This window comes from Lineus longissimus, chromosome 18 (assembly GCF_910592395.1).
Source record: "Lineus longissimus chromosome 18, tnLinLong1.2, whole genome shotgun sequence".
NCBI classification, from domain to species: Eukaryota; Metazoa; Nemertea; class Pilidiophora; order Heteronemertea; family Lineidae; genus Lineus; species Lineus longissimus.
This window is the reverse complement of record NC_088325.1, coordinates 7,884,774-7,896,043: the sequence shown is the minus strand read 5'-3', so window position 1 is coordinate 7,896,043 and position 11,270 is coordinate 7,884,774. Positions and strand designations below refer to the sequence as shown.

At 44.0% G+C, this 11,270-nt stretch overlaps 1 protein-coding gene across 1 annotated transcript in view; it reads right to left on the bottom strand.

Annotated features, from left to right (window-relative positions):
- Positions 1-2,843, bottom strand: part of LOC135502204 (protein FAM221A-like) — a 99,162-nt gene extending 96,319 nt beyond the window's left edge. The window contains exons 1-3 of the mRNA XM_064794858.1: positions 2,709-2,843; positions 2,347-2,444; positions 2,021-2,211 (exon numbers count right to left, since the gene is read on the bottom strand). Coding sequence (XP_064650928.1) covers positions 2,021-2,211; positions 2,347-2,444; positions 2,709-2,843 — 424 coding nt within the window. The remainder of the gene's footprint in view (positions 1-2,020; positions 2,212-2,346; positions 2,445-2,708) is intronic.
- Positions 2,844-11,270: the final 8,427 nt, after the last annotated feature.

Below are 11,270 nucleotides of genomic sequence, written 5' to 3'. Positions count from 1 at the left end.
TGCGACGATATCCGTGAACTTCAAATCAGGGGAGCACACACCCTGGATGTTCAAAGCATGGAAACCTTTCCTGCACACATAAGCCTCTTCATTCTGAGTTGGACTTCTGACGGCAACCAAACTCCCATCAATGCAGCCAAGTACGTTTGGAATCCTATTTCTCCTCGTGTAAAATCCTTCAGAAATGCGCTCTTGGGTCTCCAGATCATGAGGAAACGAAATGAACTGCCTTGCTCTGTTTACCAGTGCTTCCGATACTCTAGTAATTATCCTCAACACGGTTGGCTGACTTACATGAACCATATCAGCATTCGCTAATTGCAAGGATCCGGTAGCGTAGTATCTTAGAGCTGTTAGCACTTGTAATGTACTAGGGATAGCATGGGACCTTCTCGTTGGGTGTTCTACATCTTGTCCTATAAGGTCTATTACTTCCAGAATGATTGGTCGGGTCAGTCTGTAACGCCTAGAAGTTGATCGTCATTGAACTCGTCTAACGGGTGCACACGATCTCGGAAAACCTGCTCGCGACGAATAGCTCGCTGGTTTTCCTCCTCAATAACAACGAGAGCGGCTGCCATCTTCACGACACTCGCCTACATAGCACTAAGTGTACTCTAAGAGGGTGTCAGGACCACACGTAGATTTACGGACTTGTTACGCATTCACTTACAATTAAGAGTGCTTCGTGAATACCACGTAACTGCTAAGGAAACACTCAGAGGAGGTTACGCACACGTAACTCGTTAAGTGGGCTTTGTGAATCAGGTCTCTGGTTTCTGAAAAAAATATAAAATGATACAAAATTGAGAACACTCTCAAATCCAATAACACCTTGTCACATGTCACTTCCGTTCTATAGTAATAAAAGAAATTACTACCTGGAGTCACATTATTAGGCCTAGAAACAAGTACCTTGACCAAGAAACTCATTGCAAACTATTCCCATATTTTAATTCAAGACCGTCAGGTGCTGCCACCAGCACTACGGTGGACAAACTACAAAATCAGGGAAATCTCACATTTTCACTCTCTGTCATGAAAAGACCAATAGTTCCCAATCAAATACCTAGATAAACCAAGATCGAGTACAACAGTTCAGCTACCAGCAATGGCATTTAAAATATAATGGGAACTCACCAATATTGCAAATAGAGACTTCGCCCTGAACATAATCACACACGTGGATATTCCTACACACACATCAGCGTGGCGACACAGAAAGAATCGCGACGTCACTGAGAAAGATTGAAGTTTTCCTTGAGTAAAGAATGTGCTGAGATTAACAGATTATTAAACTAAAGAAGTGGCTGGGACTATCAACTAGTGTTTTCGGAGGCTGACCAAAGTCAGAGTCACTAGGCCAATAAACCTTATTGGGTCAACAATGACTCCAGTTCTGACATGCATCCACATATTGATTGTTAAAATTACTCAAAGCAAACTCATTCTCGAATTTACTGAGTCAGTTTGCCGATCAACAAAAACGATCACAGCCGTGCCTATTCAAATCATTCTTGTCATGTTTACTTTTTCTGGTCGGCCCTGGACTTGAGAGGTGGCCGATACACATTGGATTTCTTTTGCTGAAAAAAAACAGAAAGAGAGGAATGAAATTTCATGATAGTTAAGATTGCATTTTGACACCTGAAAATAAGAACATATTCATTCGACTGAAGCTGTATGAAGCTTGCAGGGAAACGCTTCATACGAGAAACTTTCACAGATTTCATAACTTCAAAGATACCTCCACTCCTTATAAACCCAGACTCTAACTACAAGTTGACCAACAATAGATTAAAAACTTCTGAGGCACAAGTTGGTCAACTGACCCTTTCCTGGTAGCGCCTCTCATAGAAATCCATCTCCGACTCCCCGGGCAGGTGACCTTGTATGTTGAACAGTTGGGTGCCAACTGACTCAGCCTTTAGCCAGGACAGAGAAGTCCATCGTGAATCCATGTGTAGGGATATCAGGACATGTACATGAAATTATGAAATTGAAGACTTGTTCAACTTACACTTCTTGCACTTCATGAGATTCGTCTCCGAATGTTCGTCGGGGTAATGTTTACAGCCGCACCTGATTGGTTGAGAGCCATTCAGCGGGACGTAGCTGTACGAGTTACAGCGGCAGCCACGGATTTTGCACGGCTGAAGGATGGGGCGGGCCTCCGGGATTGTTTCAAAGTCTGTTTTGTGTTGCTTATATCTGGAAGAGAAGGTTACACTTCTGTCATTTTATTAAAATTGGCATCCTGGACTTTTCGGGCTATCTGGGAGTGGCGCAGTAGATAAGACTGTTACGTCTGAGGTCAGCAGTTTGATTCTAAGTCAGACTACAAACCTGTGAGTACAGAAGCATGGCGTCGCTGGGCCAACCAGCTTGCAGTCGATACCAGTCGGCGGAGAATACCAGCTGACATACAGGCGGTTCTTCAGACGCTGAAATTATAACATCCAAATAAAAATATGTTGTGATATAGAATTTGACTTCGAGCAGATAAATTTTGCTTCCTTAAGGCCAGGGCTGAACTGGAACGAAAGGTTGGCAGTCCGACAGCTTGACTGCTGTAAACTGAGAATCTGAGATACTGTTAACTGGGTAATGTTCAAAACATTAAACTTGCTAATACATGTTTTTCTTTTTATTGTTTACATAGGGTTCTTAGATGATATAAATGAAAACCAGCCGAGTTCTATGCCTACCATTGGCAGAACTCTTCTCTGGTAATCTTCAAAGTCCTCAGGTGACATCATGACACCCCCATCATCATCGCCAACAATTTTGAAAAGATTCAAAACGTATGTGATTGGAATGATACGGAAGTTAAAAGAAAACATCCAGCAAACAAGTGATTTTTAATCGCTGTGACCTGTGATTTTAGTAAATCGTCACAATCTTGGATGAGTGTTTGTGTGGCTCACTTGGAGACAGTAGTCACAATCTGGATGAGTGTTTGTGTGTCTCACTTGGATACAGTCAGAGTCTGGATGCGTGTTTGAGTGTCACACTTGGAGACAGTCACAATCTAGACCAGTGTCTGTGTGTTTCACTTGGAGACAGTCACAATCTGGACGAGGGTTGCTGGTGTCTCCCTTGGACTGGAGACAGTCACAATCTTGGATAAGTGTTTTGTTTGTTTCACTTGGAGACAGTCACAGTATTGAACTCGCTCCTTTGAACATATAAGTTAGTGGCATTTTTGATAACACACCCTGTATGCCTAGTATCCACTCAGATCCAGATGATTTTTTTCGGCATTTGATAGCAATATTACACTACTGGCGATGAAAGTTGGTCGGCGATGGCTCTTGTCTCGACCGATCACGCTCATTGGCTCACCGTAGGGGAGTCTATACGATACCGCAGTGTCCGTCATCCGTCGTCGTCGTCGTCGTCGTCGTCGTCGTCCGTCGTATCGTAGTTCAAAAACAGTGGCACGTTTTTTAACCGCTAGACCTATGAACTTAAAACTTTGTACACATGACCCCCTAGGTCAGATGACCCGTGACACTAAATTTCTGTCCGATCTGATTCTCTACTTGGCCACCAGGGGGCCAAATGTGGATATCTAAAAAGTGTGATATCTCGCTTATTAGTGACTTGTTTTCGATAAAACTTTTGTGGTAGGTACTCATAGCAAGGATACATCATATATCTTACGGGTTTTTAATTTGATCTACTTTTCAAGGTCGCAGAGGTCAAATGGCGTGAATTGGCCGTTTGAGTGTAACTATGGCACGTTTCTCAACCACCAAAGCTATGAGCTTGAAACTTGGTACATATAACCCCCTATATCAGACAACCTCTGGTGCTGAATTTCAGCCTGATCTGATTCTTGACTTTGCCACCAGGGGGCCAAAACAGAAAAAGTAAGAAGTGCAATAGCCTGCTTATTAGCAAATTGTTTTTGATGAAGTTTTTATGGCAGGGACCCCTAGCAAGGTTACCTCAGATGTTGCACGATTTTTCGGATTTGACCTACTTTTTAAGGTCGCAGAGGTCAAATGGCGTAAATTTGCCGTTTGAGTGTAACTATGGCACGTTTCTCAACCACAACAGTTATGAACTTGAAACTTTGAACAAATGACCCCCTAGGTCAGTTGACCTTTTACACTGAATTTTGGTTCAGTTTGATTATTGACTTGGCCACCAGGGGGCCCAAACTCAAAACTCAAAAAGTGTGATTTCTCGCTTATTACTGATTTGTTTTTGATAAAAGTTTCATGGTAGGTACTCCCAGCAAGGATACATCACATATCTTACGGGTTTTTGATTTGACCCACCTTTCAAGTTCGCAGAGGTCAAAGTTGAAAACTTTACCGTTCTTGGTACGTTTTGTCGTTGTTCAATGTAAAGAGTTTTAATTTTGTGTAATGATGCATCTAAGAAGCCACTATTTGTATGCCAAGTTTCAGCCAGATCGGAATTCAAATATGGCCGAAATTGCATGTTTTGTGAGTTTTCCCTCGTATTGTGGCAACCCAAAGGTCGTGAGTTCAAACCCCGGTCAAGGACAGCCAAAAATATTTTTATTTTTCATCTTTTCCTTTTTTCTTTTCTGAGTTCTATCTTACATTTTCTTCATTTTTTGATTTATTTGGTGCCATAGATTTAATTAGGCGGCCATCTTGGAAATCGTTTTTTGCCGATTGCTGTAGTGTAACGAGTGATGAAATTGTTATGGTCAGGTGGATGTGTCTACATCACATATCACCCTGGTTTGTTATTTGACCTACCTGTCAGGGTCACTGAGGTCAAAGTTGAAAATATATTCACCATTGTCATGGAGTGGCACGTTTCTTCACTATCATTTTCACCTAGACTCTACAAGCTTGGAACCACAAGTCTCGGATTCACCACTTGGCCAGGGCCGGCTCTGAACTGGTCACAGATGCATGTATAAATTATGAGAGGCCTACATACTGTAGCACTTTCTGTAACTGTCTACTAAAAATACTTACGGTGAGCATAATGGCCCCTGGCCGTTTCATTTTGGTTATACAGAGTCGAGATGACCGATGGACACACTGAGACCGAAATTTCGAGATTCTGCGATGATAAGTTGTCATTCGACTAGCGATATAACACTACTGGCGATGAAAACCAGTCAGCAATGGCGCTCGTCGCGACTGTACGAGCTCCTTTTGGTTATACAGAGTTGAGATGACTGACTGGAAAAAGTAAGACCGCAATTTCGAGATTCTGCGACGAGAAGTTGTCATTCGACTGGCGATATAAGACTACTGGCGATGGCGATGGCGCACGTCGGAACCGATCGCTGTCATGTTGGTTATACAGGGTAATGATGACCAATTGGAAAAGTGAGGCTGCAATTTCAAGATCCTGCAGCGATAAGTTGTCATTCGAATAGCGTTATAAGACTATTGGCGATGCTAGTCGATCGGTGATGGCGCTTGTCACGACCGATCACGCTTATTTTTGGTTATACAGAGTTTAGATGCTCGATTTGGAAAACCTGAGACCTCAATTTCGAGATTCTACGACGATAAGTTGTCACTCGACTAGCGATATTAGACTACCGGCAATGGTGATTGCGCTCGTCACAACCGATCACCATAATTTTGGTTAGCGATGACCATTTGGACAAACTGTCGTCGTCGTCATCGTCGTCGTCATTGTCAACGTCATCGTCATCATCATGATCCTCGTCATCGTCATCATCCTCGTCATCGTCATCATCGTCATCATCATCGTCATCACCATCGTCATCATCATCGTCATCATCATCATCATCGTTATTATCATTCTCATCATCGTCATTATGCGCCGCCGCCTAATCATCATCATCATCATTATCGTCATGATCATCGTCGTGATCATCGTCATGATCATCGTCATCGTCATTGTTATGATCATTGTCATCGTCATGATCATCGTCATCGTCATCATCATCATCATCGTCATCATCATGGTCATCGTCAACTCTGTATAACCAAAAGGAGCTTGAACAGTCGCGACGATCGCCATCACCGACCGACTTTCATTGCCAGTAGTGTCATACCGCTATCGAATGACAACTTATCATCACAGAATATCGAAATTGTGGTCTCAGTTTGTCCAATCGGTCTTCTCGACTCTCTATAACCAAAATGAGCGTGATCGGTCGCGACGAGTGCCATCGCCGACCGACTTTCATCGCCAGTAGTGTAATATTGCTAGTCTAATGACAACTAATCATCGCAGAATCTCGAAATTGCGGTCTCAGTTTGACCATAGCTCCTCTCGACTCTCCATAACCAAAATGAGCTTTATCGGTCGCGACTAGCGCCATCGCCGACCGACTTTCATCGCCAGTAGTGTAATATTGCTAGTCTAATGACAACTAATCATCGCAGAATCTCGAAATTGCGGTCTCAGTTTGACCATAGGCATCTCGACTCTGCATAACCAAAATGAGCGTGATCAGTAGCGACAAGCGCCATCGCCGACCGACTTTCATCGCCAGCAGTGTAATATCGCTATGGAATGACAACTTATCATCGCAGAATCTCGAAATTGCGGTCTCAGTTTGTCCAATCCGTCATCTCGACTCTGTATAACGAAAATGAACGTGATCGGTCGCGACGAGCGCCATCGCCGACCGACAATCATCGCCAGTAGTCAAAAATCGCTATTTGAATACTAACTGATCATCGAAGAATCTCGAAATTGCGGTCTCAGTTTGTCCAATCGGTCATCTTGACTCCGTATAACAAAATGTGTGAGATCAGTTGTGACAAAGGCTATCACCGACAGACAATCATCACCAGTAGTCTAATATTCCTAGTCGAATTACAACTTCTCATCGCAGAATCTCGAAAAAGCGGTCTAAGTTTGTCCATCGGTCTTCTCGACTCTGTATTACCAAAAGGAGCTCGAACAGTTGCGACGATCGCGATCGCCAACCAATTTTCATCGTCAGTAGTGTAATATCGCTATCGTATGACAACTTATCATCACAGAATCTCGAAATTGCGGTCTCAGATGGTCAAATCGGTCATCTCGACTCTGTATAACCAAAATGAACATGATCGGTCACGACGAGGGCTATCGCCGACCGACCATCATTGCTAATAGTCTTATGTCATTAGTCGAGTGCCAACTTATCATCGCAGAATCTCGAAATTGCGGTCTCAGATTGTCAAATCGGTAATCTCGATTGTGTATAACCATAATGAGCGTGATCGGTCGTGATGAGCGCCATCGCCGACCGACTTTCATCGCCAGCAGTGTAATATCGCTATCGAATGACAACTTATCATCGCAGAATATCAAAATTGTGGTCTCAGTTTGTCCAATTGGTCATCTCAACTCTGTATAATCAAAAAGAGCATGATTGGTCGCGACGAGCGCCATCGCCGACCTACTTTCATCGCCAGTAGTGTAATATCGCTATATCGCTAGATGACAACTTATCATCGAAGAATATCGAAATTGTGGTCTCAATTTGTCCAATTGGTCATCTCGACTCTGTATAACTAAAATGGGCGTGATTGGACGTGACGAGCGCCATCGGTGACCGACTTTTTTCGCGAGTTGTGTAATATCGCTATCGAATGACAACTTATCATCGAAGAATATCGAAATTGTGGTCTACATTTGTCCAATCGGTCATCTCGACTCTGTATAACCAGGATGAGCGTGATTGGACGTGCCGAGCGCCATCGCCGACCGACTTTCATCGCCAGTAGTGTAATATCGCTAGTCTAATGACAAGTAATCATCGCAGAATCTCGAAATTGCGGTCTAAGTTTGACCATAGGTCATCTCGACTCAGCATAACCAATGTGAGCGTAATTGGACACGACGAGCGCCATCGCCGACCGACTTTCATCGCCAGTAGTGTAATATCGCTATCAGATGACAACTTATCATCGAAGAATATCGAAATTGTGGTCTCAATTTGTCCAATCGGTCATCTCGACTCTGTATAACTAAAATGGGCGTGATTGGACGTGACGAGCGCCATCGCCGACCGACTTTCTTCGCGAGTTGTGTAATATCGCTATCGAATGACAACTTATCATCGAAGAATATCGAAATTGTGGTCTACATTTGTCCAATCGGTCATCTCGACTCTGTATAACCAGGATGAGCGTGATTGGACGTGCCGAGCGCCATCGCCGACCGACTTTCATCGCCAGTAGTGTAATATCGCTAGTCTAATGACAAGTAATCATCGCAGAATCTCGAAATTGCGGTCTAAGTTTGACCATAGGTCATCTCGACTCAGCATAACCAATGTGAGCGTAATTGGACACGACGAGCGCCATCGCCGACCGACTTTCATCGCCAGTAGTGTAATATTGCTAGTCTAATAACAAGTAATCATCGTAGAATCTCGAAATTGCGGTCTCAGATTGTCAAATCGGTCATCTCGACTCTATATAACCAAATTGAGCGTGATCGGTCGCGACGAGCGCTATCGCCGACCGACTCTCATCACCAGTAGTGTAATATTGCTATCGAATGACAACTAGTCATAGCAGAATCTCGAAATTGCGGTCTCTGTTTGACCATAGGTCATTTCGACTCTGCATAACAAATGTGAGTGTGATTGGACGCGACGAGCGCCATCGCCGACCGACTTTCATCGCCATTAGCGTAATATTGCTAGTCTAATGACAACTTATCATCGCAGAATATCGAAATTGTGGTCTCAGTTTGTCCAATCGGTCATCTCGTCTCTGTATAACCAAAATGAGCGTGATCAGTCGCGACGAGCGCCATCGCCAACCGACTTTCATCGCCAGTAGTGTATTATCGCTATTGAATGACAACTTATCATCGAAGAATATCGAAATTGTGGTCTCAGTTTGTCCAATCGGTCATCTCGACTCTGTATTAGGAAAATGAACGTGATCGGTCGCGACGAGCGCCATCGCCGACCAACTTTCATCGCCTGTAGTGTAATATCGCTATCGTATGACAACTTATCATCGCAGAATCTCAAAATTACAATCGCAGATTGTCAAATCGGTCATCTCGACTCTGTATAACCAAATTGAGCATGATCGGTCGCGACGAGCGCTATTGCCGACCGACCATCATTGCCATTAGTCTCATATCGTTAGTCGAGTGACACTTATCATCGCAGAATCTCGAAATTGCGGTCTCAGTTTGTCCATCGGTCATCTCGACTGTGTATAACCAAAATGAGCGTGATCGGTTGCAACGAGCGCCATCGACGACCGACTTTCATCGCCAGTAGTGTAATATTGCTATTGAATGACAACTTATCATCGCAGAATTGGTCATCTCCACTCTGTATAACCAAAATGAGCGTAATCGGTCCTGACTAGCGCCATCGCCGACTGACTTTCATCGCCAGAGTGTAATATCGCTATCGAACGATAACTTAACATTGCAGAATCTCGAAATTGTGGTCTCAGTTTGTCCAATTGGGCATCTCGACTCTGAAAAACCAAAATTAGCTTGATCAATCACGACAAGCGCCATTGCCGACTGACAATCATCGCCAGTAGTCTTATATCGTTAGTAGAGTGACAACTTATCATCACAGAATCTCGAAAATGTGGTCTCAGCTTGTCCATCGGTCGTCTCGACTCTGTATAACCAAAATGAGCGTGATTGGTCACGACGAGCGCCATCGCCGACCGACCGACATCGCCAGTAGTCTTCTATCGTTAGTTGAATGACAACTTCTCATTGCAGAATCTCAAAATTGCGGTCTCAGTTCGTCTAATCGGGCATCTCGACTCTGTATAACCAAAATGAATGTGATCGGTCGCGACGAGCGCCATCGCCGACCGACCGTCATCGCCAGTCGTGTAATATCTGTAGTCGAGTGACAACTTATCATCACAGAATCTCGAAAATGCGGTCTCAGTTTGTCCAATCGGTCATCTCGAATCTGTATAACCAAAATAAGCGTGATCGGTCGCGACGAGCGCCATCGCCGACCGACTTTCATGCTAGTAGTGTAATATTGCTATCGAATGACAACTTATCATCGCAGAATCTCGAAATTCCGGTCTCAGTTTGTCCAATCGGGCATCACGACTCTGTATAACCAAAATGAGCGTGATCGGTTGCAACGAGCGCCATCGACGACCGACTTTCATCGCCAGTAGTGTAATATTGCTATTGAATGACAACTTATCATCGCAGAATTGGTCATCTCCACTCTGTATAACCAAAATGAGCGTAATCGGTCCTGACTAGCGCCATCGCCGACTGACTTTCATCGCCAGAGTGTAATATCGCTATCGAACGATAACTTAACATTGCAGAATCTCGAAATTGTGGTCTCAGTTTGTCCAATTGGGCATCTCGACTCTGAAAAACCAAAATTAGCTTGATCAATCACGACAAGCGCCATTGCCGACTGACAATCATCGCCAGTAGTCTTATATCGTTAGTAGAGTGACAACTTATCATCACAGAATCTCGAAAATGTGGTCTCAGCTTGTCCATCGGTCGTCTCGACTCTGTATAACCAAAATGAGCGTGATTGGTCACGACGAGCGCCATCGCCGACCGACCGACATCGCCAGTAGTCTTCTATCGTTAGTTGAATGACAACTTCTCATTGCAGAATCTCAAAATTGCGGTCTCAGTTCGTCTAATCGGGCATCTCGACTCTGTATAACCAAAATGAATGTGATCGGTCGCGACGAGCGCCATCGACGACCGACTTTCATCGCCAGTAGTGTAATATTGCTATTGAATGACAACTTATCATCGCAGAATTGGTCATCTCCACTCTGTATAACCAAAATGAGCGTAATCGGTCCTGACTAACGCCATCGCCGACCGACTTTCATCGCCAGAGTGTAATATTGCTATCGAATGACAACTAGTCATAGCAGAATCTCGAAATTGCGGTCTCTGTTTGACCATAGGTCATTTCGACTCTGCATAACAAATGTGAGTGTGATTGGACGCGACGAGCGCCATCGCCGACCGACTTTCATCGCCATTAGCGTAATATTGCTAGTCTAATGACAACTTATCATCGCAGAATATCGAAATTGTGGTCTCAGTTTGTCCAATCGGTCATCTCGTCTCTGTATAACCAAAATGAGCGTGATCAGTCGCGACGAGCGCCATCGCCAACCGACTTTCATCGCCAGTAGTGTATTATCGCTATTGAATGACAACTTATCATCGAAGAATATCGAAATTGTGGTCTCAGTTTGTCCAATCGGTCATCTCGACTCTGTATTAGGAAAATGAACGTGATCGGTCGCGACGAGCGCCATCGCCGACCAACTTTCATCGCCTGTAGTGTAATATCGCTA